This window comes from Pangasianodon hypophthalmus, chromosome 8, assembly GCF_027358585.1.
Source record: "Pangasianodon hypophthalmus isolate fPanHyp1 chromosome 8, fPanHyp1.pri, whole genome shotgun sequence".
Classification (NCBI taxonomy): Eukaryota; Metazoa; Chordata; class Actinopteri; order Siluriformes; family Pangasiidae; genus Pangasianodon; species Pangasianodon hypophthalmus.
In genome coordinates this window covers 3,885,595-3,912,330 of record NC_069717.1, presented here as the reverse complement: position 1 = coordinate 3,912,330, position 26,736 = coordinate 3,885,595, and the positions used below count along the sequence as shown (strand labels likewise).

At 38.8% G+C, this 26,736-nt stretch overlaps 1 protein-coding gene across 2 annotated transcripts; it reads right to left on the bottom strand.

Annotated features, from left to right (window-relative positions):
* Positions 1 to 1,909: 1,909 nt before the first annotated feature.
* On the bottom strand, positions 1,910 to 26,617 carry slc6a6a (solute carrier family 6 member 6a). 2 transcript variants are annotated; one of them, XM_026928206.3, is made up of 15 exons: positions 26,254 to 26,617; positions 20,328 to 20,516; positions 16,260 to 16,489; positions 14,867 to 15,001; positions 10,577 to 10,811; positions 9,683 to 9,815; positions 9,160 to 9,294; positions 8,311 to 8,414; positions 7,413 to 7,537; positions 7,169 to 7,281; positions 6,068 to 6,205; positions 4,822 to 4,924; positions 3,234 to 3,334; positions 2,955 to 3,125; positions 1,910 to 2,111 (listed from the first exon to the last, which is right to left on the bottom strand). In XM_026928206.3, exons 2-15 carry the CDS (start codon positions 20,363 to 20,365, stop codon positions 1,959 to 1,961), a joined length of 1,914 nt encoding a protein of 637 aa, XP_026784007.1. In that variant the 5' UTR covers positions 20,366 to 20,516; positions 26,254 to 26,617; the 3' UTR covers positions 1,910 to 1,958. The 2 variants fall into 2 exon arrangements, with proteins under 2 accessions (XP_026784007.1, XP_026784009.1); XM_026928208.3 differs by lacking the exon at positions 20,328 to 20,516 and having other exon boundaries at positions 26,254 to 26,614.
* Positions 26,618 to 26,736: the final 119 nt, after the last annotated feature.

The window sequence follows — 26,736 nt, the reverse complement described above, 5'->3', positions numbered from 1 at the left end:
AAAAAAAACACTTCAGAGTAATTTCCATTTCCAAACACAAACAGTTCCATTTTGGTAAAATATTTTTTTTTGTCATTTTTGTCTGTTTTCCACCAAAATCCTACTGGTTACTCTTGAATAAGAAAACTTAAGTCAGAGCGAAGTTTGTGTCTATATATATATATATATATATATATATATATATATATATACACACATATATATACATTATATATATATATATATATATATATATATATATATATATATATATATATATATATATATATATATATAGGGTGTTTTCGTAGTTCTTAGAAATACATATATATATGTATGTATTTCTAAGAACTACGAACTTTCATACAAGTTCTGATACAATGAATTAATGGACACCTATGGATACGACAAATTTTATGACAAGCCTTTCATATAACAAATGAAAGGAAAACCAAAAGTTCTTCTGACTGATCACCTTTACCCTTTAATAAAATACTTCTATCCCAATGGGCGTGGTCTCTTCCAGGATGACCATGCCTCCATCCACAGGACACGAATTCACTCACTGAACAGTTTGATAAGGATGAATTGAACTTAACTGAAAACCTGTAGGAGATTTTGGACTTGCCATCGTCACCATCAGCAAAACAACAACTGAGGGAATATCGTTTGGAAGAACGGTGTTTATTGCTCCAGGACAGTTCCAGAGACTTTGCCAAAGTGCATTGTAGTTGTTCTGGAGGCGTATTAAGAAACTTAATGTTGGTTTTACTTTTAATGTCAGTCATCTGTAGCAGCCAATTGGAAACAAGGATCTTCATGACCATAGTATAACAGTAATTAAATTGACATGAAACATTAAGAAGGGTGTTTTATAGATTTTGACTGGCAGTGCACAATAAGGACAGAGGACACAAGGCTGTATGGTGTAAAGTGAGGGGTTATGGGTAGTCAGAAAGTTTAGAACTAGGTGAGGATGAACAAACTGCAAAGTGATGAATCTGATGAGAAGGTGTCTTGTTTTCTGAAAGGTATTAAAATGAGGGACAGATATTGCTGGACTACGGGTAAATAATTTACCCTCGGACTCAGCAGTAGGATGGTCAGGCAACCCTGAATTACTTTTAATTAAAAAGAAATTGATTCAAACTCCTCTCTTAAATGAGAAGAGCAGCATGTGATACTTAGCATATATAAAAAGCACAGCTGCCTACATTATTATAGCAACACGATGGCCGTATATATACTGTATGAGCTTGTGTGTGTGTGTGTGTGTGTGTATTTGTCTCATCTGGCAGTGATTACTAAAGTGCACAGAGGGTTTTTAAAAGGGCACCATTGAGAAAATGGGCACACACTTGAGGACTTAACCCTCTCCAATAAATCAAATATCTGTGTGTGTGCATGTGTGCGTGTGTGTGTGTGTGTGTGTAAGCAGTGCAGAGCTTCCGCGCAAAGCGGAGGTACATTCAGCTTCATCAAGACGAAGAACGCTGTACAGGAAACCTCACTGTACAATAAGGATCACTGCCACAAACTGTCACCTACACACCTGCTGATTAGTGCAGCTATCTTTTAAAAAAAATCACGTTTACTTCACTGCTGTATTTGTCATTTTTCTTTAAAAAAAAAAACAAGGCTCAACATCCTTCTAAACAACTTTCACAGTTCCTATCCGTCTCTCTTTGCTCGTGTGAAGAAGACTAGGTGTCTCTCACAGCTTCAACCTCAACAAATCTTAGCATTACTAGCAATGATTACAGTGATATCATAATAACAACAAGAATAATACCACAATAATAATAATAATGATAATAAAATTCCTAAACAGCAAAAGATATTATAAGGAAGGTTTTTTTTTTACCTCCTTGTGTAAAAATACAACTAGAACACACTATGAAGCAGTCTGATCAGACTAAAGGAGAGAAAAAGAGTTTTAAAAGAGGAGAAAAGGGAACACGGTTCTCTCATAGAGAGTCTCACATTGTAGTTTCTACGATGGTGTGAGTGTGTTTGGAGAGGGCGTAAGTGCCATTAGGGTCGAGCGGGTGGAGCAGCTCGCTGTTCTTCAGGACGCACTCTTTCGGACGAGAGCTCGCTCCTTTCACCGGCGCTGCCACGGCCTTGATCCGCTACACAGACACACAACGTTAGTGAGAAGTCAGATTCATACTACGCTATCTAAAAAGCCTTATGTGATTCAATGCTTCTGGATGGACGACCAAAATGTACAAAGTATAAAATATTTACAGGTTTCTACAAGTCAATTCAGTGACAAAGACAATTTACACTGTTTTATGCACCACAATTGTTTTGTTTGTCTTTGCTAAAGCTTCAAGTTCCCTTAAACGTCACAAAACATGTTATTTTGTAATTAAATCCTTTCATAGAAACTAATTCAAATGCACAAACTGGTCAAAGTGTGAAAATCTCATCGCAGTCATTATTGAAGAAGCTTTGTGCAAGTGTTAGGTAAGGAATAAAACAGTTGGTAACAAGCTGTTATAGGAAAAATAATCAACGATTGGGTGCTGTCATAAAGTGGAGCTACTGTTATCACCACACAGTTGATTATTTTCCCATAACAGCAAGACAACAACAATTTGCCAACGTTAACATTTTTCGATTTATTGAAGAATGACACGTCATACTTTTTATCCATTTATAGTTATGTTTATTGTTGTGGGAATATCAGCGAGATAAGTCAGTTCCCTTATCTTGTTAGCCCTTGTTTATAGCTGCTATAACATAACTGATAACCTTTTGTTTTGCAGACGTTTAACAACAATGAATGTAGCAATAAATGATAAAAAGTATGACATCATTCTTTAATAAATAAAAATTGGTAAACTGCTGCTGTATAAGAGGAATAAAACACTTCAGACATGCTATTACCACCCTATTGTTGATTATTTTCCTCTAACAGCACAACAGCAAAGTGTTTTATTCCTTACTAACTTTATAAAGGAATTTACCTCAATCAGTGAACCATCCGATTGGATGATTTTGACGACCACCACCATGGGGATGCAGATCATCGAGGCCAAAGCCAGACACCAGCCCACTCCGATGGACCAATCGGGATACTCGTACACTTTGTTATAAGTGAGGGGTTTGTATTTCACCAGAGAAAACACAAAACAGCCCTGAAACAGGAAGCAGAATGGCGTTAAGGAAAAGACTTGATGACTCACATCACAGTCTAAGTGCTTAAAATACCTTTATCTGTTTTCACACACACTGTACACACTTACCACACACAGCACAGGAGTGATCAACATCCAGCTCCATTTCATCCAACCGTTCGGTCTGTAGCCAATCATCTCCTCAATAGCATCGTAGAAATTATCAGCGCCTGCAGACACACACACACACATGTTTACATTCATATGTGTGTAAAACCTTCATGGTCTTTATAGTTTGCGTGCTGATGTAGTAGATTTATAAATTGTGGAAGTAATTTGTCTAAGGTTAAAGTGATCAGGAATGTGGGTCAGAGAGACCATGTGAACTAAACCTGGTCATCTAAACTATGCTCAACTACAACATTCCTCAGAGCATGTTTGCTATCGATCTAATCCATATTTCATGGTGAACAATGTGGTGACATCGTAAATATCATATAGGTTTAGGAAACATCATTTACAGTATATGTTGCAATATGTGTTCTTTCTTCACACACACACACACACACACACACACACACATACACACACAGTAACTGATGTTTCCTAAACCTACATGAAATATCATGAAATATGGTGAACAATGTGGTGACATCGTAAATATCATATGAAAGCTTAGCATGGAGCTGTTTCAGATTGAATACAATAAATAAAATAATAAATAAAATATCGATACACAGATATTATACTTCTAGAAATAACTAACAGATTATATTATCATATTATTATAAATTGGAGTCAGATAATTTATTAAATGGATTGGCGTCAGATATTTAAGTCATAAAGTTAAAACACGCATTTAACCTTCGACTGCACCTCTTTCCGTCCTTGGTCATAGGAGATCAGTGGGCTAAGATATTAACCCTTTATATTTTACTTACATTTTTAACTAAAGACTCTTTCTGATATTTAAAAAAATCTATTTAATATTATACAATAGCAATGTTGAATTCTTGAATCTGATTGGTCAGAAGCCGTTGACCGATAAGGTAAAGTTTTCTGTGATGAGATGTTAATAATAAAATGTAATCTTTAGTTATTAATTGCTGTGGTATGAAGGGAAAAACACTTAGGGAAGTGCTGTTATAGGAAAATGACAATAACGCTTCCTTTAAAATACCAAACTAATGTTTGTACAGTGAAAAGACATAACAAAACAGAATGAGAGAGAGAGAGAGAGAGAAAGAGAGAGAGAGAGGTAAACGACAAAGTAAAGAGGGGAGTGTAATGTTTATGCAAACACAGAGCTTATAAAGCACACCACTGACAGTTATACTTCCAGGAATACTATATGCTGTGTGTGTGTGTGTGTGTGTGTGTGTGTGTGTGTGTGTGTGTGTGTGTGTGTGTGTAGGTGGGGGAGTCTTTAATTTTATGGCTCTTCTAGGAGAAGGTCACATTCACATTCACCGCCAACTTCAGTGATTGATGCGAGTGCGTGTGTGTGCCGTGTGTGTGTGTGTGTGTGTGTGTATCTGAGCGCATTATCAAGATGACCAAATGTTGGTTCAAATCCATCGCCGCCCACACATGCAAAGAGGACAAATTGTGCTTTGAATCATTTGTTATTACACACAGAGCATTTTGAAGTGCTGTGTCCATGGTGTGTGTGTGTTTGTGTATGTGTGTGTGCGTGTGTACATGTGTGTTGACTCACCATAAACCCAGGCTACTGCCACACATTCAAAGAATGCAACCCAGAGAAGGCACACACCGCTGGCTGCATAGTAATCAAACAGCTGGAACACATACATGCCACCCTGGAAAAAAGACAGAACAAGTGAAGGGGGTGTGGCCTCTGTGTCTGTCACTCTTACTAAAGGAGCATGGCCTCTGTGTCCGTCAGTCCTAATAAGGGGTTTGGCCTCTGTGTCTGTCAGTCTCAGTGTAAGAGGCGTGGCCTCTGTATTTGTCAGTCCCAGTGATTGAGCAGCAGCCTCATCTGTGTATGTCAGTCCCAGTGGAGGGTGTGGCTTTTATGCATGCCACTCCTACTAAAGGGATGTGGCCCCTGTGTCTGTCAGTCTCAGTGAAGGAGGTGTGGCCTATGTGTGTCAGTCTCAGTGAAGGAGGCGTGGCCTGTGTGTTTGTCAGTCTCAGTGAAGGAGGTGTGGCCTATGTGTGTCAGTCTCAGTGAAGGAGGCGTGGCCTGTGTGTTTGTCAGTCTCAGTGAAGGAGGTGTGGCCTATGTGTGTCAGTCTCAGTGAAGGAGGCATGGCCTATGTGTGTCAGTCTCAGTGAAGGAGGTGTGGCCTATTTGTCAGTCTCAGTGAAAATGGTGTGGCCTATGTGTGTCAGTCTCAGTGAAAATGGTGTGGCCTATGTGTGTCAGTCTCAGTGAAGGAGGTGTGGCCTATGTGTGTCAGTCTCAGTGAAGGAGGCATGGCCTATGTGTGTCAGTCTCAGTGAAGGAGGTGTGGCCTATTTGTCAGTCTCAGTGAAAATGGTGTGGCCTATGTGTGCCAGTCTCAGTGAAGGAGGCGTGGCCTGTGTGTCTGTCAGTCTCTGTGAAGGAGGTGTGGCCTATGTGTGTCAGTCTCAGTGAAGGAGGCATGGCCTATGTGTGTCAGTCTCAGTGAAGGAGGTGTGGCCTATTTGTCAGTCTCAGTGAAGGTGGTGTGGCCTATGTGTGTCAGTCTCAGTAAAGGAGGCATGGCCTATGTGTCTGTCAGTCTCAGTGAAGGAGGTGTGGCCTATGTGTGTCAGTCTCAGTGAAGGAGGCATGGCCTATGTGTCTGTCAGTCTCAGTGAAGGAGGCTTGGCCTCCAATTCTTCAAAGTTCACACATTAAATCTGATGGAAGTATATCATATTAAATTGTTGGTAGATTTAAATGTATCTTCATGCATCAGCCATTAATGTTCTAGTCAGGACACACACACACACACAGAAAAAATTCTTACATTAGTGACCATGGTGAGTCCCACCAGGTAACTGATGACACAGATGACAGCGATGAAGATCTCTCTCCGGTATCCCTTCCTTAGGAGGGATGGGTACAGGTCCACCAGGGAGGTGATCTGACCCTCCACTTCTACAAACTGACAACACACACACACACACACACACAGAGAGAGAGAGAGAGAGAGAGAGAGAGAGAGAGAGAGAGAGAGAGAGACTGCTAGTGAAAATGCTGGATGGGCGGCATGGACAACCTGGATGGGCGGCATTTGGAAATGGCATTTACAAATCATGTCTTTGGACTGGGAGGAAACTGGAGTGCCCAGAGGAAACCCCCGAAGCACGGGGAGAACATGCAAACCCCCAAACCCGGAGGTGCGAGGCAAACATGCTAATCACTACATATATATATATATATATATATATATATATATATATATATATATATATATATATATATATATATATATATATATATATATATATACACATACACACACACACACACACACAAACTGTCAAATTGCTGCAACACAGTCAGCTTTTCATCAAGTCATGTACAAAGTGACTAACGGAAGCCAGGCCTAAATATAACCCACTAATGTCTGCTTGCAAGCTTATGGCCTGAGTTCGAGATAATATTTCATATCCTCACTGAGTGTGTGCATATTAGAGTTATGAATGCTTGTCATAACACACATATACCACTTCACTCACACTCCAGAGCTCATATATCTTATCTTAGCCTGAGTCGAGTGTCCTAAAAGCATTGCAGAATAACGATAACTGTTAAATGGTTGCAGTGTTTTTGGGAACTCAGCCCTGTACAAGTATTGAGCATGGAGGTTTTGGTTTGAGGTTAGGGTATACGTGATTTTATTAATATGTGTTCATGCAAAGAAACTCTGTGCTCACGTTAGAAGAAAACAACTTGCTGATGTCACCCAGGTTTGTCTTGTGTCCTTAAAATTAGCTTGCTATATGTTCAGGAGTTTTGGAGTTACCATGTTTCTGTGTACCTACTGATTGCATAAACTGTATAAAATCTTGATCTGATTGATTGAGGATCTGGGTCTGATCTGGATTGATGTCAGGAAACCCACCTGACTGTCTAGGCCCAGTAGCAGAAGCATGATGAAGAAGAGTATAGCCCAAAAAGTGGGCAGTGGCATCATAGTGACTGCCTTTGGATACGCGATGAAGGCCAGGCCGGGACCTGAAAGAGACACACATCCATTACACACTAATGAACACTGCTCTAATTACATAGATGATTGATAAAAATGTCTAGAAAAATTCCTCCAGTATATATATGAGTGCACTGTTGACCTTTAACCCCCAGCCTACCTGACTCAGCTACGTCGGCGATGGCCACACCCTGCTCCTGCGCCATGAAACCCAGGACGGAGAAGATGGCAAACCCAGACACAAAGCTGGTCCCGCTGTTCAGGCATCCCAGCAACAAGCAGTCCCTACACACACACACACACACACACACACACACACACACACACACACACACACACACACACACACATATTAGTATAGTATTATTCTACTACTGTATTGAGAATTTATTCATTGATAAATCATTCAATAAAATCATTCTACACCTTAGGAAGATTCTTGTATAATTAAAAATAAATTGGTAACAAACAAACTAACAAACAAAAATGGATCAACAAAAAAACACATAGATTGAAAGTAGATAAGAAAATACAGGGAAAAGGCAAAAATTGGCCAAAAGGGAAAATTAAATTTTAAAAAACCATTAGGCTTCACCTCAGTACAATATCAATGAATATTTTTTAAATCAGTTTGTCTTCTTATCTCTGACAATATGAACCAAGATTGTGTGACTTCTTATGAACAGACATCATCTAATCTATCAGCTACTAATTCAACATATACATTGAAAACAAAAATACAAAACCATGATCTCTTGATGTAATCATAACCTTAACTGTCTGACTTTTTCTATTTATTTTTTATTTTTTACAGAACATTTAATTTTCTATAACCAGAAACTAGATATGCAGTTACAGGGATAAGCAAACAAGACCTGATATAAGTTTTTACATTTACAGGCAAGACGACCTGACCTACAGCTACTCTCTGAACTTATAAATACTCTGACTGGGCAATTCCAGGCCTGAATACTAAACAGTGTACAGCTAGTGACATTCAGCCTGAAACTGAATCTTACAGTTAAAGAGTTAAAAAGAAACCACAACTGAGTACTTACCTATAGCAATTATATTTATATTTATTATAGCTTCCTAGAGAAGTCATTGCACCAAGACAAATAGCATAAGAGAAAAAGATCTGTGTCCCTGCATCGATCCACACCTGCCGAGGGAAAGAGAGAGAGAGAGAGAGAGAGAGAGAGAGAGAGAGAGAAAGCAAATAACTGAATTTAATCCAATTATAATCCTATCCACTTTAAACATCTATATAATTTATATAGATCCATATATAAATATTACATACATTTTTGTAATACATCTGTTTAATTCAATTAATGTTCTTATTTTTTATGCTTACTTGTTACTGTCTATAGAATTTTTTGTATTCTTTTGCTTGGCAACGTTGTTACTAAGCAGCAATGCCAATAAAAGACACTTGAACTTGACGGAGAGAAAGAGAGAGACAGAGACAGAAAGACGAAAGATAAACAACAAACACACAGAGAGATAGATAGATAGAGAGAGAGAAAGAGAGAGAGAGAGAGAGAGAGAAGCAGGCAGGGAAAAAAATTACAATGGCAGAGGAAGACAGGTTGAAGTAGAGAACTAAAAATTAAAGAGAAAGAGACAAAGACAGAGAAAGTGAAAGAGAGAAAGAGAGAGAGACTGAACCTTATCGGCTACTGTAAAATAAAATATTAGGACTCTTATTACATAAGAGATGTCGTTCACTGAACAATTTCTAATTTAAGAATTGTCTTACTATTCTTGTGATGACCTTCCACTGATATAATTATTAATTCAGCTAATTAATGCTATGGTGCACTTTACCAAAATGAAAACCTATGGCTGTTTTAGCATTGTTAGATATTTTTATTAAAACACACACATACACACACAGATTGTACCTCAGGGTCTTGGAGGCGGCTCAGATCGGGGTACAGGTAGAACTTGATGCCCTCGGCAGCACCGGGCAGAGTCACTCCTCGCACCAACAACACGATGAGCATGAGGAATGGAAAGGTAGCAGTGAAATACACCACCTACATGACAGAGGGAGATTAACTTAGTGATATAATTAATCAAATTAGTCAATAATTCTATAATGACGCAGTATAGTTTGGTTATACAAACAGTACAATTTATTCAGTAATGCACACATTTAAGTAAAGTTTTACATCTGTTTCCTTCATGCATTGTTTTGATGCATCTTCTGATAAAAAAAACATTCGCACACACACACATTTGCACGCACACACATATGCGCGCACACACACTCGCACACAAACTCGCACACGCACACACACTCGCGCACACGCACGCACACGCACACACACACACACCCCTGTCTAATTTGTCCCTCTGTTCCTTTATCTTTTTCTTCATCCCACCATACCTTCCTCCCTCCCTCCCTCTGTCCCACTGTCTCACTTTGCCAGTGGATTTCACTCCTTTCCAAATGCAGAAGAAGCAGATGACCCAGACGGCGAGCAGACAGAGGGCAAGATCCCACTTCAGCTCACCCACCTCATCAATCCCCGATGACAAACTTAGCACATTACGCCTGAGGAACACAGCAGAGCCAAGGGTCAAACACTCAGAGAAAGAGGGAGATGGAGAGAGAGAGAGAGAGAGAGAGAAAAAAAGAGCCAGAGAAAGTGGAAGAGAGGGAGTAAAAGAGAAATGAATTAGATAATTAGACACAAAATGACAGCAACGGGAAGCAACAGGTAAAGAAAGAAAGAAAGAAAGAAAGAAAGAAAGTTTCTTAGTTTAGAAGGTTAAACAGATACATATTATAGTACTTCACTAAAACAAAATGTATAACGTATCAATTAATTAAACAAACATAATCAAATACATAGCCTAGAGCTAACATAGCTAATGCTTGCAGAGACACCTGGCTAGCTAACGTACCTGATAAGATTTTGAATAATGCTGGACTAGGGTTAGGGTTAGGGGTAGCTCACATCAGTCTTGCAAATTTCAAATCCATGAAATAAAACTTTTTCATTTAAACTTGCACATGATGGCATTATTGGAATATTTGTGGGTTTTTTTGGGGGGGAATATTTACAGTGACTCCACTTTACAGAGCAGACAGGAAACAATAAAATGGTAGCTTCACAACAATATGTACAGTACGACATCATTTGCTATCTATGTCTGTATATGTACATTTATGATGTATAACATGCTTTCTGAGGCTCATTAATTTAAATTCCAGCTCAGACTACAATTTCAGTATTCATAGCTTGATACCTCCTGTACTGTACTATATTAAAACCCTTAAAGATAGTGTGTGTTGTTGGCACGTGCACTCACTCCCAGAACTCAGTCACGGGTGAGGTGAAGTTGGTGACATTGGCTGAGAGCCAGAGGGTTTGGTTCTTGCGGATGGTGTCTTCCACACAGTTGGGGGTGTTCCAGCTGTGGCGACAGCGCGCCCACGGCAGCTCTCTCTGCAAACACTGCAGCAGGTAATACAAACCCCAAGCCAGGATCACGATGTAGTAGATGTTCAGCAGGGACACAATCACAATGGATGCGTAGCCAATACCTGACACACACACACACACACACACACACACAATATTAGTGAAGAGCTGATATTACATTTTGTGCATGAAACTGCATTTGTGTTACATTTTATATCTCACAGGTTTGTAGTGTTATGTTACAACTCTCATGTTTTTCATATATAACAATCTGAGGATGTTCTGGATACAGAACGCACCTGTGTCCTGTGGTACTCAAGGGAAAATGGTTACCATGTTACCACCATCGCTATCTACTGTGTTGGAGTGGTATTGCTAGTAAATTGCTTCATGTTTCTGCTTTTTTTTTTAAATAAATAAGTGCTTTTAATTAAAGCAAAGAGTTATTTTATACTTAAAAGGACAATAGTTTTGCTAAGTGAGCAGGGTGAAATGTAAAGCTTAAAATAAACTGCTACCAGACAACTACTCTGCTTGGTTACTAATAAAAGTCTATTGTTTTTCTTAGTACAGTATATTAATAGCTAAATGTACTACTATATTAATAGCAAAATGTACAACATACTAATCACAAACCCATTAGACAATAGATTAAAAAAAAACAAAAAAAAAACACATTGCTTACAGCTCAATCAAGCTTTGCTGAAGTTCTGAGAATGGCCAAGAAAATGTAGCTAAGCATCAGTATACTAGCTTGGAGGCTAGTTAGCTAACTAGTGTTAGTACTCCACAAGTAAATGTGTACTATTTCTGAATGTATTCTTAGAGCTACATGTACAGAAATATACACACAGCATTCTTTAGTACTGTCTGATCATATCCATTTATTAAAATGGAAAAAACCCAGGAATCTCTGTATGGTCAGCTTCATACAAATAAAACCAACTGCCGAGAAAAAAGTCAAATAAGACCTTGAAGTTCCTCCATTGTTACTACTACTGTTTACTGTGTGTCACATGGAAATTATTTCAGCACTCCTTCTACTTTCATGTGATGGTAAACACAGGCGTTTGTTCTGGATATTGATTAGTGGAGCGAAAGGATAACATTCATCATCGTTAGGAGATCGCAAGCTTGAATCCTGACAATGCCATAGAAATACCATAGCTGGGAATGCTCACTGGCTGGGAAAGATGGCATTATTCTCTCCGCTGTTGATCAAAGTGACACTAACTGATCGTGGGTGTGTGAGAGCTCATGGACCAGGGCAATTAGCACTTTCCTCTTGGTGCTCTGTGACACTGCATAAACAAAAGTATGAAAAGAGAAACTGCACATATCTTTTGGCATTTGGTGGGAGCTAGTTGGTAGGAATTGGCAATGCCAAACTGAAAGAAAATTGGGTTTAAAAAAAGATACAGTGTGTACCATACTGTCTGATGGAAAAGAGACATCATAATCGGGACACATTAAATCCAAAGTTCAGAGTGAACCAATATTTCCAACAAATGTTGAGTGTGGACATTGGAAGTCTACAGAGTGTTCTCTTCATGTTCACACTGGCTCATTTGGCTTATCGGTTTCTTTTTGTGGAGCACTCTAAAGCCAGCTGGCAACATTACATAACATAACAATGATATCTGTCGGAGAAGATTGATTCAGGGTGTCCTGGTCTTTAGACAGCAAGTTCCCTGACTCTAATCCTGGAAAGCAGACTCGCTTGGATTATTGGCTATCGTCATGCGGAATCGGACATGCATACATGATGATCACTGATGAGGTGTGTCAGGTTTGAGTTTGACGGCATTGACGTGTCAGATCAGGTCAGCGATATGGAGTTTTCCAAAGCCATGTAGAGGGCACGCCACCAGCAGGCGCCAGATCCGTTAATAACAGCGCCACAGCTGCACCTTTTATTTTCAGATCACATGGTGGTGTCTACTATTGAGTACCAGCCTTCCTGCCCTGATGACCTCTAAATGTTTTTGTGTTGTTGAGGGCAGCCAAAAGGCACTGGGCCAGGTATAATTGCGACAGCTGACTCTAATCCAAAGTGCGTGATTGTGTGTATGAGTGTGTGCGTGTGAGCGAGTATGGGAGTGTGTGAGTCTGTGAGGATGTTCAGCTGCTCCAATCTTCCATGACGTTTCTGGGGTAAAAGGTATGAACCCCTGTGCAAACAAAAGGGGAGTCCAGGAATCATACAGGAACACGCAACCCTGCTCACATGCACGTCCACCTTTTTGCCAGGAGAACATGTTTGTGAAAATTATGTGCACACTTGGAACACTTGTTTTTTTTTTTTTATGGGTAATAAGGTTATTAGTGTTTCGTGTGTGCATGTACAAAGGTGTGTGAGTGTTAATGTGAACAGGGACAATATTTAAAGAGCTTAGGAGCTTAGAAGTCATTATGTTCTCCATAATACACCCACATTTTTGGTCTCTCACTCTTATTCACGCTGCAAACAGATGAGATCCAATCGACAAATGTATCTTAGTCATCACTGGCTGCTGTTGCCATGGCAATGCAGATTCCAAAATGTCCTGACTAGTGGAGTTTGGGCGTTAGTCAGCGTATGTGTGGGTGCACTATTGAAACAGGACAAGAGCAGAGACAATACTATAGTAATAACCAGGTGTGTGTGTGTGTGTATTTATGTATTACATAAATGGGTCAAAAGTTCAAAGACCTATGTATATATATAGTGATACTGACATGGACATGTGTGTTGCACTGCTCTGAGTACGTCAGTAGTCAGTGCATGGTTGCAAAATAGTCCACCAACTCAATAGCCAATAGTAATGCTGTGGGCAAAATCTGGCCAAATTGTGACAATCAACACACACTGTGCATGAAAAAAAAATAGCTATAGGGCATAATTTTATGCCTTGAGTGTAGTCTAACATGGCGGAGCTGTCTAGTGCCTAGTAAGTGTACACACGTGTACATTAGGGGTGTAACACAATGTGAAGTGGATGTGGCCTAAATTTTATTAAATTAAATATGAACCACACCACTGCGTCCTAGAAAACCTGGGAAAAAACTCAGATGTTGAAATGTCAGCATCTTCAGCATGATGTGTGAATTCTGGCCCTGACAGTTCCTCAACCTCAGCTATATCACTCCAGTTCATAATCGGTCTCGAGTAGTCAACTTGGACTTTTTTTAATCCCACTCATAAAGTTCTTATTTTGTATTCTACCTGCCTGTGATATTTTCTAACACTTTTAGTTGGTTCTGTTTCCCAAAATATAAACAGACTAGTAGCTTAATTAAAACCACCGGAACCCTGACCAGGCGGTTACTAAAGATGCTGTAAATTCACCACTCACCACTCACCCGTGCCCGCATGAAAGAAAAAAAACCTTTTTTTTGTGTGATAACAGCCCGGACGCAGACCTCTTATCTCAACCAGTTGCTAAAACACGAGTAGTGCACCTCCTATTTGTATCTATATCTGTATTTTCTTAGAACACATTATCTGTTAAGGCTGAATAAGGCATTCGTATTTGGTTATATCAACAACCGCCAGTAATAATGTACAATAATACGACAATAATAACATACATGCAAAAACTCCAGGATGAAAGTATACACTAGATGGAACTAATCATCTGACAAATGAGTCTATATAAAACACAACACAACTGAGAGTTAATTCTAAAGAGAGAACAGCATCTCCTGCTGCTGCCTAGAAACCAAAACTGCCCCAGTAACACAGCTCACACTGCTTAGGCACTGAAAGCAGGTCACACACACACACACACACTCATACATACATACATACACTCACACATATTGCAACAACAAACAATGCCTACTGGTTCTGGCGGTGATTTCCAAGCTTAAATAATCTAATCAGTGTTTGTTTGCTAATCTGAATGTTTGATTGGATTTATATCACCAGCTCTCAGCAGAACTTATCACAGACCGAACACGTCACATCATGGCCATTATTACAGGAAATGATTTCTGATCTCTACTGAGATTATGATTTCACAGCTGACCTATTTTAGACGTGCTGTGTCATAGCGAATCATAAATCTCATGCATCATTATAACATGTTGCCAAACTGTACTTCTCTGTATGACTCTCTGTTTTTCTCTCTTACTCCCTGTCTTGTTCTTTCTGTTTCCCCCTGTGTTTTGGAGTCTATGGATCTCTTTCTCTCACCAGTGAAGATGGGGCAGAGTTTCTCCCAGCAGGTGATCCCTCCTTCAGAGGTGAACTGGCCCAGCGCCACCTCCAGGAAGAACACGGGAAGTCCTCCACCAAACAGGAAGATGAAATATGGGATGAGAAATGCACCTGAGACAGAGAGAGAGAGAGAGAGAGAGAGAGAGAGAGAGAGAGACATCAGTGAGAGGAAGACTAGCATTACAATAAGGAACCAAAAAAATTGTTTTAGATTTAGAATCGAAACTGTTTCTATAAAAAATTCTAGTTGGACTTAGAATTAATTTTATTTAAAAAAAAAAAAAAAGTTATATTTGAAATCAGAATCAAGTCTATAAAAAAAGATTCTATTCAGAATCAGATTCTGTAAGATACACCGTATTTAGATTCTAATAAGAATCAATTCTATAACAAAATACTGTATTTAGATTCTGAATCAGAGTCACTTCCATGACACAGCCTGACTTCACTCTTTCTAAAACATTCACTTTGATCAGTGATGAAGTAGTTTGTGGCAATCCAATCAATGTTTTGTTAGGAAAATGACTGTTAAGAGTTTGCATGAAACAATAAAAAGGGAAAGAATTTAACTTAATCACAGCTTTTAGATTCAATATTTTATCAGGTTATGTAACATATCATGTTATATTATTAAATTGTAATAAGTGTAAGAACAAATAGTTACATTTTGTGCAGAACTGTGGCGCATATTGTTTTACATATAGTTGCATTTTTTAAAATAAGAAAATAATAATAATTTAACCAGACAGAAGAAACGTGTTTAACATAATGATGCAGTGTGAGGATGAGGTACGGGTGGTATTAGGCATGCTGGAGACATATGGTTGTCCAGTTGGGCCATTAAAGCCACCTTTCACATCAAGGTGAAAGCAATGAGTATTTTTAGATCATGTTTACACCACAGAGGTTGAAAAAGACCTGGCCTCATTAACTTTATTTATGAAAAACAAAGTGAGGTCTGTGTCACTGCTCAAAAACACACCTCAAAAAGTCACCTTTGTCATTCTCAGATCATAGGGGAACAGGGTGAGCAAATACACACACACACACACACACACACACACACACACACACACACACACACAAATACCATCTATATGAGACACACAGATGCACATGTCCATATGACAGACAGATACATGCTTCCATATTAGACACACACCTCTATCTGACACACACATACACACACCCATATGAGACACACTCATAACAAAAAAGTTATATAGTAACAATCATTTCCATTACTCTACAATTAGACAAAATATCTATATGTTTGTTCACAAGATTGAAACACAAATGTGTGGCAATATATTTAAAATAAAGATTTTTTAAAATAAATTAACATCAGAAGTCACTCATAAACACTGACCTCCACCGTTCTTGTAGCAGAGGTACGGGAAACGCCAGACGTTCCCCAATCCAACAAAGCCGCCGGCTACAGAGAGCAGGAAGTCCAGTTTGCTGGCCCATTTCTCCCTCTGTGGAGGTTTTCCCTCTGCTTCGTCCTCTGGACGCGTGCCTGGACTTTTACCCGGAGATGGCTTTAGCGTGTCCTTATGGAAATCCTTCAGACACTGCAGCTTCTCTTTCTGTGCCATACTAGAGACAGAGAGAGAAATCATAAAGTAAGGCAACAAGTGCTTCTGAGTGTTTGTGTACAACTGCGCAAGTATTAGACAGTGATGTCATTTATATATTCATATTATTTTGTCATATTATACATATTTCCCACAGTCCAAGTCCTACTTTTGCAAGAAAAAAAAAACATGTAAGAGCATATATAAAGCCAAAACTCCCAAATCCACCAAGCGGACGTTAAAAACAAACAGAAGGAAAAGAGACTATAAATGAGCAAAGCACAAATTAAGCCATGAACTTTAGGTACTCCTTTCAGACCAAAGACAAAGCCTGAGAGAAGGCCTGATCACCAAATGTCTGTAGGTGAGACTAAAGGTGGACTTGATGACTGGATTTGTGGGATGAGGTCAGATATCAGAGGTCACAGGAAGGATCACATGTTGACTTCACAAATTACCATGAGATCAACTCTATACTCCCAGGGATCTATATTCCATTGGACCAGTATACCATCTTGGGTACTATGTACTCACAGTCCTATGCTCCCAGGTACATGTGTTCCCTAGGTCTGGTATCTTATAAACTGAGGGTCCTGTGTTCTCAGAGCTCTATGTACTTAGACTCCTATGGTCCCTATGACCTTTGTAGAGAGACTCCTATGTCCTTTGTTTCCAGGGCCCTACGTTCTCAGGATCCTATGTACCTAGAGTCCCATGTTCCCAGGTTCTTGGGTTCCCAGGATCCTACGTACCCAGAGACCTATATTGCTACAGTCCTGTTTCCTCATGGCTGAATGTTTGCAGGGTTCTATATTCCCAAGGGCCTATATACCCAGGTGTTTATTTACCCACAGCCCATTGTTTCCAGGGTCCTAGGTATACTTATTTTAAAAAGTCCTGTGCTCCCTATTTTTAATTTTCAAAATAGTCTTATGTTCCCTGGAGGCTAATGGTTTAGTATACTGTGTGCCTCAATCCTATATTCCTTATTAAAAAGAAAGCTAATGCCCAAACCTCTTATGTTTGCAAACCTACACCTTCTAGTATTATATTTTGAGCAAATATCTGTAGGTTTCATAAATTAAATAAGTTCAAATGCATTAGAAGGCATTTATTTTCTTGTAATGTTGATTAATTACATGGACCTTTGGTGACCCCATGACCTAAAACCTTAGGAGCATATTAAAGGAATACAGGGTTACTCTCATTGGCTAACTGTTGGATGTTTTAGTTGAATTTAGTTAAAGATGCAGGGGTTGTGTTTTATTGATAAACAATCAGAAGCCAGATCAAATTGACCTGTATCCCTACATGAGTGTCACTGGCTGACATTACCACAGTGCTTCTTATTTCTGAGGAAGTATTTTGAATTCGTAAAAATTCTATGACGACAGTATAAACAAATAGTGTGACTGTGATTGCAATAACAAGTGCCTAGGGAGATTCCCTACCCCCTAAAGCTAAATTTCAAGTTATTTTGGATCCTTAGGGATCCGATGAGGTCGTATTTGTTTGAGGTGATAACATCGGAGCCACATTTTTCGAGGATGACTGAGGACTGCGACAGTTTTGTAAACAAAAGAGCAAGAGATTATTGATGAGGGTGTTCAGGTTGGGATTAGGAATAACATGACAGGCCCTAAAAGGTACGCTTTACACATAACACTTACGCTAATCAGAACTCAACAACAGCCTTTAGCTATTGCTGAGTGATGTGCTCTATTGTCTTCAATAAACTGGAGGTTGGTGGTCTTCCTTGAATGCAACTAAATGCTTACCTTGCTGTGAGACATCAGCTAATAAATATTCATAAGCTAATAAATAAATTAAATAAACTCTCATGAAGTTAGAGGTCTATCAGGGCAGGCACATTTTAAAAAATGCAAGCTAAATAATAAAGTGATCAACGGGGGGTATAATGCAATGCCACTAACTGTATCTGTACCTATATAATGCAATGCCACTCTCTGTATCTATTAGAATATTATTCTGAAGTGGGTGTGGCCTAATCTGAAAAGGGTTGTCTTTCTTTTCTTTTTGAAATAAATATGAACCCCACCAACGTGGTCACTGGAAGACAATGGGGGAAAAAAAACAGAAGTATAAATGTCAGCACTGTCAGCATGGCGTGTGAATTGACAATTCCTCAGCCTCAGCTACATCACTTAAATACATAACTGGTCTCTACTAGAGATGTGTGCATTTTTTTTATTTAAATTCTGCTCATGCAGTTTTTATTTTTGTTTTTACCTGCCTGAGATATTTTTGCCACAATATTTTCTAATGAAATTAGTTGGTTCTATTTCACAGGTCCAACCCCTGTCACCCTGTAAATGTTCCCCTGGTCAAACAACTTTTTATTTTTTTGCATTTTGGTCTTTCTAGTAAACATACAGACAAGGTGGTACTATGTTGTGTGCGTTGATCAAATTTGTTACACCAGGCTTAAGTAAACAACAAAAGGTGATGCTAAGAAAGTGTATAGTATAGCAGATACCTCCACCAAGATCATCAGGGATGATGGGTTTAATATTGCAGAAAGGAAACTTATCCATAGTTAAAGATTTCTATTTTGGGATGGGTTTGAGGATATAATCAGTATAATCATTCACTTCACCAATTTTGTTTAGTGAGAAGAAAAAAATGAGGGGTGAAAAAGAATTGGTGTAATTCGGGAGCGCAGAATTCAGTACACATCAGTATTTCTTACACTTGTCCTTACTGCTTACAATTTGTAAGCCTGATGCTGTTATTTACCTTAAAATCTTGGTAAATAGTGAGAGACCCTCCAAAGAAGACATGCAAATTGCATGTAGGGAAGCTTTTGAGATGCTAATCTAATTGGCTTACCTCAAATGTAATATTTTCCTTACACAGAGGACACAAAGTAGTATCGTTATATTAGATATTACATAAATATTACATTTTGCAAATTGCCCACATTATATTTCCACATACAGTACACATACTGTAGCTTCCATTTTTCTTGTTTCCTTTGAAACTATTGGTCCAAATTTTGCCAATCAGAATACCTTTAGGCTCCTGGGCAGATTTTACAAAGTCCAACCAACTATTGCAGCCTCGAACCATCAGAGTCCGTATGAATTTAGTTATTTCTGTAATATCTACCAAAATGCCAAATATGTACAGGATACTGCGCTCCTGCATTACATTTGGTGTGCGATGCTAAATAGCGATTGTGGCATTTGAAGTTAATGTATTCAAAATTTCATATAGAAAAAAAGTATTGCTACGAAATACCATGCTAGTAATACATGAAATGTGGTGGGACCCAGTTAGCATTATGCCAGTGTGATTATGCTACAGGTTTCCCATTAAATGTCATTCATTTAAAATTGCTCATACTGGATTTGTGAAAATTTAGCTGAGATTTAGCTCAGGATTTAATGTACCGAAGTAACTGGCTATTCTCAGTTACAAAGAGCAACAAAGACAAGTCATAGGGGTTCTTATATTTCTCCCAACTGGGAACATGTAAGAGATGAAAGCGACATTTAAAAATGGACTTTATTACATTAGCAGTACGATAGCACCAGGTGGATTATTGTTTATTAAGGGTAAATAGGATGACAGTGAATGAGTTCAGTCAGCCATAGGAGGCTAGCAGAGAGATCAAGTGGAAGGAATCCAGATAGAAAGGTAACACCATAGCAAAACCTGGTGATTATCCAGAGAAAATCCCGAAAGAATGTCCTTTTGAAAACTGTACCGTCTGGGGAAGGGGTGGGGGGGTCAGAGAGATCAGCACTCCCGCAGAAACATAAGCAGCTAGTCAGCCTGCTGATCGTGGGACAGAACTGTATCCCCATAACCAACGAAGAAATGGAGCACAGACTTACTCAGCCATGGCGGCCTGATGGTGGCTGATGATCGACATATTGGACTGGTTTATACTGTGAGAGCGAGGGTAAAACGACACGGCTGGAGCAGGCAATGGTTAATCCAAGGCAGGAAAACACAAGGCTTCTGTGAGTTTACCAGAGTCAAAACCAGGCTGAAGTTCAGCTCAGAGGAAGGACATCATAATCCTCACACCAGCACAGATGGTGTGAAACATGGCAGTTGCGCATAGCATCATGTGAAACAAAATACAAGACAATAAAAAAATTAGTTGAGGACACTTAAACAGCCAGCTTTCGTGCCATATAGGTGTCCACTCACTATCAGGTAGATTATCATTTTAAGACTAAATACAGTTTTACATTTTGGAAGACATTTTAAATAAACTCTGGAAGCCATTGCCAGAAAATGAGACAAAAAGGCATGAAAAAGAAGAACAAGAATTTGTGTAACTTTTTTTTTTTTTTTTTTTTTTTAAGTGTTTTGCATTTTCTCTCATTTTCCCATGGAGTAGGACATGATCCCTGGTGTGTGTGTGTAGGAATATATTTTCATATTACATTACTTTTATAGTGTATTAGTAAATAAAATCATTTGATACCACATTTGACTTTGTAAATTTAAATAAATGATACAGTAGACAAGCTTAAATTAAAGAACTTTCAGGACAAAATTTCAGGACATTCAGCACTCTCTTCATGCTTATCGTATGTCATCACAAGCAGATGACATTTCCAGCTAACTTGTTAACATGGACAAAAACACGACTAGGCTTTTAAACCGAGTTAGATGCATCCTTGTGCAGATTTCATCTAGAAATTTAGCCTAGAAAAAAATGCTAATCATGGAAGCCATTGAGTGGACACCATCTTCTTCAACTCACTCATTCATTTAGCTATTTCTGCACTATCTGACCCAGAAGGGATATAACACAACACAGGAAACAGCTGTATAAAACATTTTCTCAGACTTTTACCTCAGTAACTGCAAACAAAACACATAGCAACATGCTAATCACCGTGATTTGTGTTGTTGTTTTGAAGCTACAAGACATGCAGCTAGCTAGTTAGCATTTAAACATTGCTCCCTCAAATGGTGTCACATTCAACTCTCTTGCAAACAAATGAACAAGTGAAAGTCTGATCTAACTAGCAAGCTAACACGCTAGCTAATATGGTTGCCTGATGACTTCCCAATAGACATTTAGAGAAAGTCTTCAATACTTCTGTAACTTTGACCACCTTTGTCACCTCTGAGGTAATTATTCTGGTGATTTTTGTGAAGTGTGTGAGGAAACAAACTTGTTTGAACTACAAAACCTTTAGCTAGCCAGCTTTTAAATTTTATTGAGTCACAGATCTCTTGCAAACAAATGAACATTACTGAGGTGATTATTCTGGTGATTTATGTGAGCTATGTGAGGACACAATTTCTTGTTTTCAACTACAAAACATTAGCTAATTAGATTTTTATTTTTATTTTTTTTACTTTTGCATCAAATGCAGATCTATCGCAAACAAACGAGTGAAGTGAAAGTCTGACAGAACTAGCAAGCTAACTTGCTATATATAATATACATACACAATATGCACGATATACACAATATGCACAATATACATCCTAAGAAAAACACAGGTATTGTTAATACTTCTGTAGCACTGGCAAACTGTCATTAATGAGGTGATCATTGTTTTGAACTACAAAACATTTAGCTAGCTAGCATGAAGATTCCACTGGGCCACATACAGCTCTCTTGTAAACAAATTAACAAAGTGGAAGTCCGGAAAACTAGCCAGCTAACTTTCTAGCTAATATAGCTGGGCGACATGATTCACAATAGACAGAAAAACACAGGTGTCGTTAATACTTCTGTAACACTGACCAAATCAGTTATCACCGAGATAAGCTAACGGATATTAAAAAATCCTTTTCCCCCAGTTGTTTTGCATTTTCTTACTAGATCATTCGTCATTTATAAAAATTGTAGCTTAACAGATTTGCAGGCAATGTACTAGCCTGCAGGACAAGAAAATGTTAGCTGCAAAAAAATAAATAAATAAAATTTACCTGCTAAACAGGCTAGTCAGGCAGCTTGTATCATATGACAGGGATCTTGTATCATGTGCTTTATTTGACTTGTAAGTAAGTTGGCTTGCCACTCTCATACCCCAACAGAACTAGATCTATGCCTGCCTTAATTAGGATACATACATGTCGCTTTTAAATGTTGCATCCTTATTGGAATAACTTGTATTTTGTGTTTCTTACAGGATAGGCAAGGATAGTGATGATAATGTAGAGGGAACACAAAATTTCCATGGATTTGATTGTGACATTATTATCATATTACAGGTAAACAGGTTTACCATTTTATATTTAAGCTTACAGACCTGCAAGAAAAAAAGCAGTAAACCTACTTAGGGTGGCTTTCCTGCAGCATTATATAAACCAATTCCTAGAGGGATTACCAGAACCCCATGTAGATTTCACATCAAATTAACCCCTTGAGGTTAACAGGTTCACTCTGTGTCAGGATGTGGGATTTTCGTGTTATTCATAAAGGGCAGCACCACAGTGGTGTTGATTTATTCTTTATATGATCTACACAGACATGTCATGTGGATTCAGAGCAGTTAAGTGCATGAACATTCTGGAAAATAATGTTTGCATTGGCCTGACCTTTAATCATGGTTGTAAAGCATTAGCAGAGTTATATCGTAGGTAGTATTATTAAATGTGTCACGCTGTTGCTTTATGGTGCGGTACTTTAGCAAGTGTTTTGCGTTTATAGTGGCAATAGCTTGAGTTTTAAAGTGGGTATTAGATTTTATTGCGTAATGGCACTCCATAGCAAAAACAGCGTGCCTACTAAGGCTTTATCTTTTCTTAGTTGCACTCTGAGGAAGGCATATAATGCAACAGCACTCAATCTTTTTTGAATAGACGAGTTAAACTGCACAATGTGGATCAGCGAGGCAGTGGAGACATACTAGCCACACAGACGATTTTACTTTTTGTTTAATAGAACAGAAAATGTACTGCAAAAGAGCCCAGTGTTAAGTGTTTAATTAACACCTAATTCAACCTGGGAATTTTGCTCCACATTATCAGAGGGTGAAAACGAATGTATCTGGTTATTTCAATCTCATCTGACTAAGAACAGACAAGCAACCATGTAGTGACGTATCAGAGCAGATTAAAATAGCTCTGGTTTTGTGTCAGGCATTTGGCCTTGTATGCCTTTCCCTTGGCTAAACGTCAAGATAAAGTGTCAATGTAGGATTGGTTACTGAGTTATGTGTCTAGTGTTTGCGTTTGTTTCTATGTAATTCAGACACTACAGTTATACCTTCTGCAAAAATTAACTTAAGTTGTCCAGAGATACAGTATATTTTATATTTCCGACCACTGCTTTATTTCTTTATGCTTTTCCTGCGAGGACAATGAGATTAAGGCATGTGTCATTTACAAATGATTCACTCCTTTGAACAAATCTTTTAAGTGAATCTTCGGTGAAAGATTCACAGCTACAGCTGATGCTGTGACAGTCACAATACCAAGAAAAGTTAAAAATGGCTTAAAAACAGGACTTACTATACACAATGTCAAACCTAAAATAGAACAAAAAGGATGTATGTTTAGTGGTCAGATCAATGACAAGCAAAACCGACTTTAAATATTCCAATTACAATGTTTATATATAGGCCAGGTTAAGTTGTGCTGATTATGGTCAGTTTGTGATCAGTGGATTGTGATTCTTACCCTGTGTTCACACTAGCAGGTCTGTCATATTACTTGCTGCTTGTAGGTGTGTAGCAACCTCTACTGTTGTCTTTTGTGGGTGTACACTGTCCAGCTTTTTTATTTTTTAATGACAAATAGTAGTAACTATATATACTGTAAATCCAAAAGTTAACTATTTAATGTCATATTAAATAATGCGGTAATCACTGTGAAATTTGGATGTTTGATTTACATGCTAGGTGCTACATTTCATACTAGCTTCATTGACAGATTAGCAAAGCAAGTTAACTGTAATACCTACATACACTCACCAGAGGCACCATCAATCTCTACCACATTCTTCCTTTATTTTTCTTCATAATGTCTCTATACACATTTAATGAGAAGTTGTATATGACAGGATAAAATGAAACCACAGTTCTATGTCTTCTTCCAGTTTGATCATTTGCTTAAATCGTGGCTGAGAAATTGAACAGTCACCTGTCGCTTTGTCACTTGCTAGTGTGAATGTAGGGTTAAGCTGTTCTGTTATGTTTCTATATACCTATGCTCCGATAGGAAGGCAATAAACTCTGGTTAAAGGTACAAACGCATGCCAATGGGGTCCTTATACATATGTCTTTTGTACCCTTAGCAAGAGAATCATAATGGCAAAGGAACATGATTAAGGTACATAATTGGGCCTTAAGGACCACTGTTGTGCCTTTGAGGGTGTGTCTAAATAGGTTGTACCTTGGGAACAAAAATGTAGCGGTGCAGTTCCTTATTTACTGACAATATTTGGATAACCTCTTAAAGTTGAAGGACACGTCAACAGGTCCAGACCTGGACTCTTTACGCATGTAACTACATACTTTTTGCTATTAGTTTCAATGTAGTTACTGAATAATTCATAGTAGGCTAGTTCCTGAATGCTCTAAGGTGAATAACTAAATAACAGCAATGAGGCTTTAAGGGGTTAAATTACTTGGCTTAACATTATCCTAGCTGTTATCCTTACTGCTTATAATTTATATACTATAGGCTACTTAAAAAAAATAGATGAGCAAAATATGGTAAAATATGAGCAAACATAATTAACCATAGAGAAGTAGCCTCATCTGTGTGTGTGCGCGTGTGTGTGTGTGTGTGTGTGTGTGTTTGGGTGCTGGGGGGAATCGGCTGATGATTCAGAAGAACGAATCATTTCAGTAAACCGAGTTAAAAGATTCGAATCTTTGACAAGAACCTTAAATATCCACCATTAAAAGAGGAGGAACCAGGTTTTTAACCATATCAGGGTTATTAAATGGCATATTCTTCAGCCTGAATGACATTGTTACACATATCACGGGTAGGTCCTAAACAGCATGATACCAGAGAGTACTAAATAGTACCCTATGTCAAAACAGTACCGTATCTATAGCAGCTCATTAATGATAAACAATACCGGCGTGTCTGTAGTGCGTTTAAACAGCCATCAGGCCGCATCCCAAATATCCTCCTAATGCCCAGACAAGTCCACTAGGAAGGGTGTGAAACAATGCCTACTAGAGACTACGTAGTGCACTATTTGTTCATTACAGATTTTTTTGGGATACAGCCTGTATTAACTGGCCCCAGACACACTGGCAAGCGTCAAACACAAAAGAGCCGGAGAGCTCCGAATTGGTGTGTAGCCTAGTCAGGAATAAAGTGTGTGTGTGTGTACTTTAACCAGCACCATAAATACACTTTATGTTTACAAGGCGTGTAAAACATTTTTGTCCTAAAACGTTTCCTTGTTCAACCCCCTGCGGGAGACGCGGGACCGCACGCGCTTCACGCAAATCCGATTCCTGCCATTAACCTACTTTATAATCTAATTATAACCTAAGCAGGAGCTTATATCCGAGCACAGCAGAGCATGCACAGCTTTTTAATTCATTCATTTAATTCATTGCAGCGATCAGACATCTAGCATCCAATATATCAGTCTGAATAAAGCCGCTGTTTAACCCAATGAAAGCACGTGAGCGCACCAAGCATCACAAGACTGTATCAATAACACCGTTTCAAAGAAAGCGTGCAGGAAAAGAATGAGATCTTGACTGAAGGATGAACTTACACCACGTAGCAACAGCGGGAAAATACTTCACCACATCTGAAAGTGTGTATATAATTAGAGCTCTAATTTCCCTAATGAGACGGGATGTCATTTACCTGTGCCCCGGATTTATTGCTCAGTCTCTCAGTCTCTTCTCGTCCTGCCGTTTCTTTGTGCGGTGTGTGTGTGTGTGTGTGAGAGAGAGAGAGAGTGGGTTTGTCTGCGCGCGCGATCGGCGAGGCAACTACAAATAATCTTCACGCCCTCTCTCTCTCGCCGACCTTCGTGTCTTATATGGGTAATATCGGAGTGAGTGGAAAAACACCAGACTCTCCATGCAACAGGAGTGTGTTTCTTAAAGAGACACGCGCGCGCGCGCTCGCGGACGCACACACACATACACGCACGCACACACGCGCGCACGTTACTACGCGCTACGTTGCAGCGTTCACGCGCTGACTGTGTTACCGCAACGCATTTAAATTGCTAATCTATAGTGTAGCTTAGTGTAGTGTAGTATAGTGTAGCTTAGTGTAGTGTAGTATAGTGTAGCTTAGTGTAGTGTAGTATAGTGTAGCTTAGTGTAGTGTAGTATATTG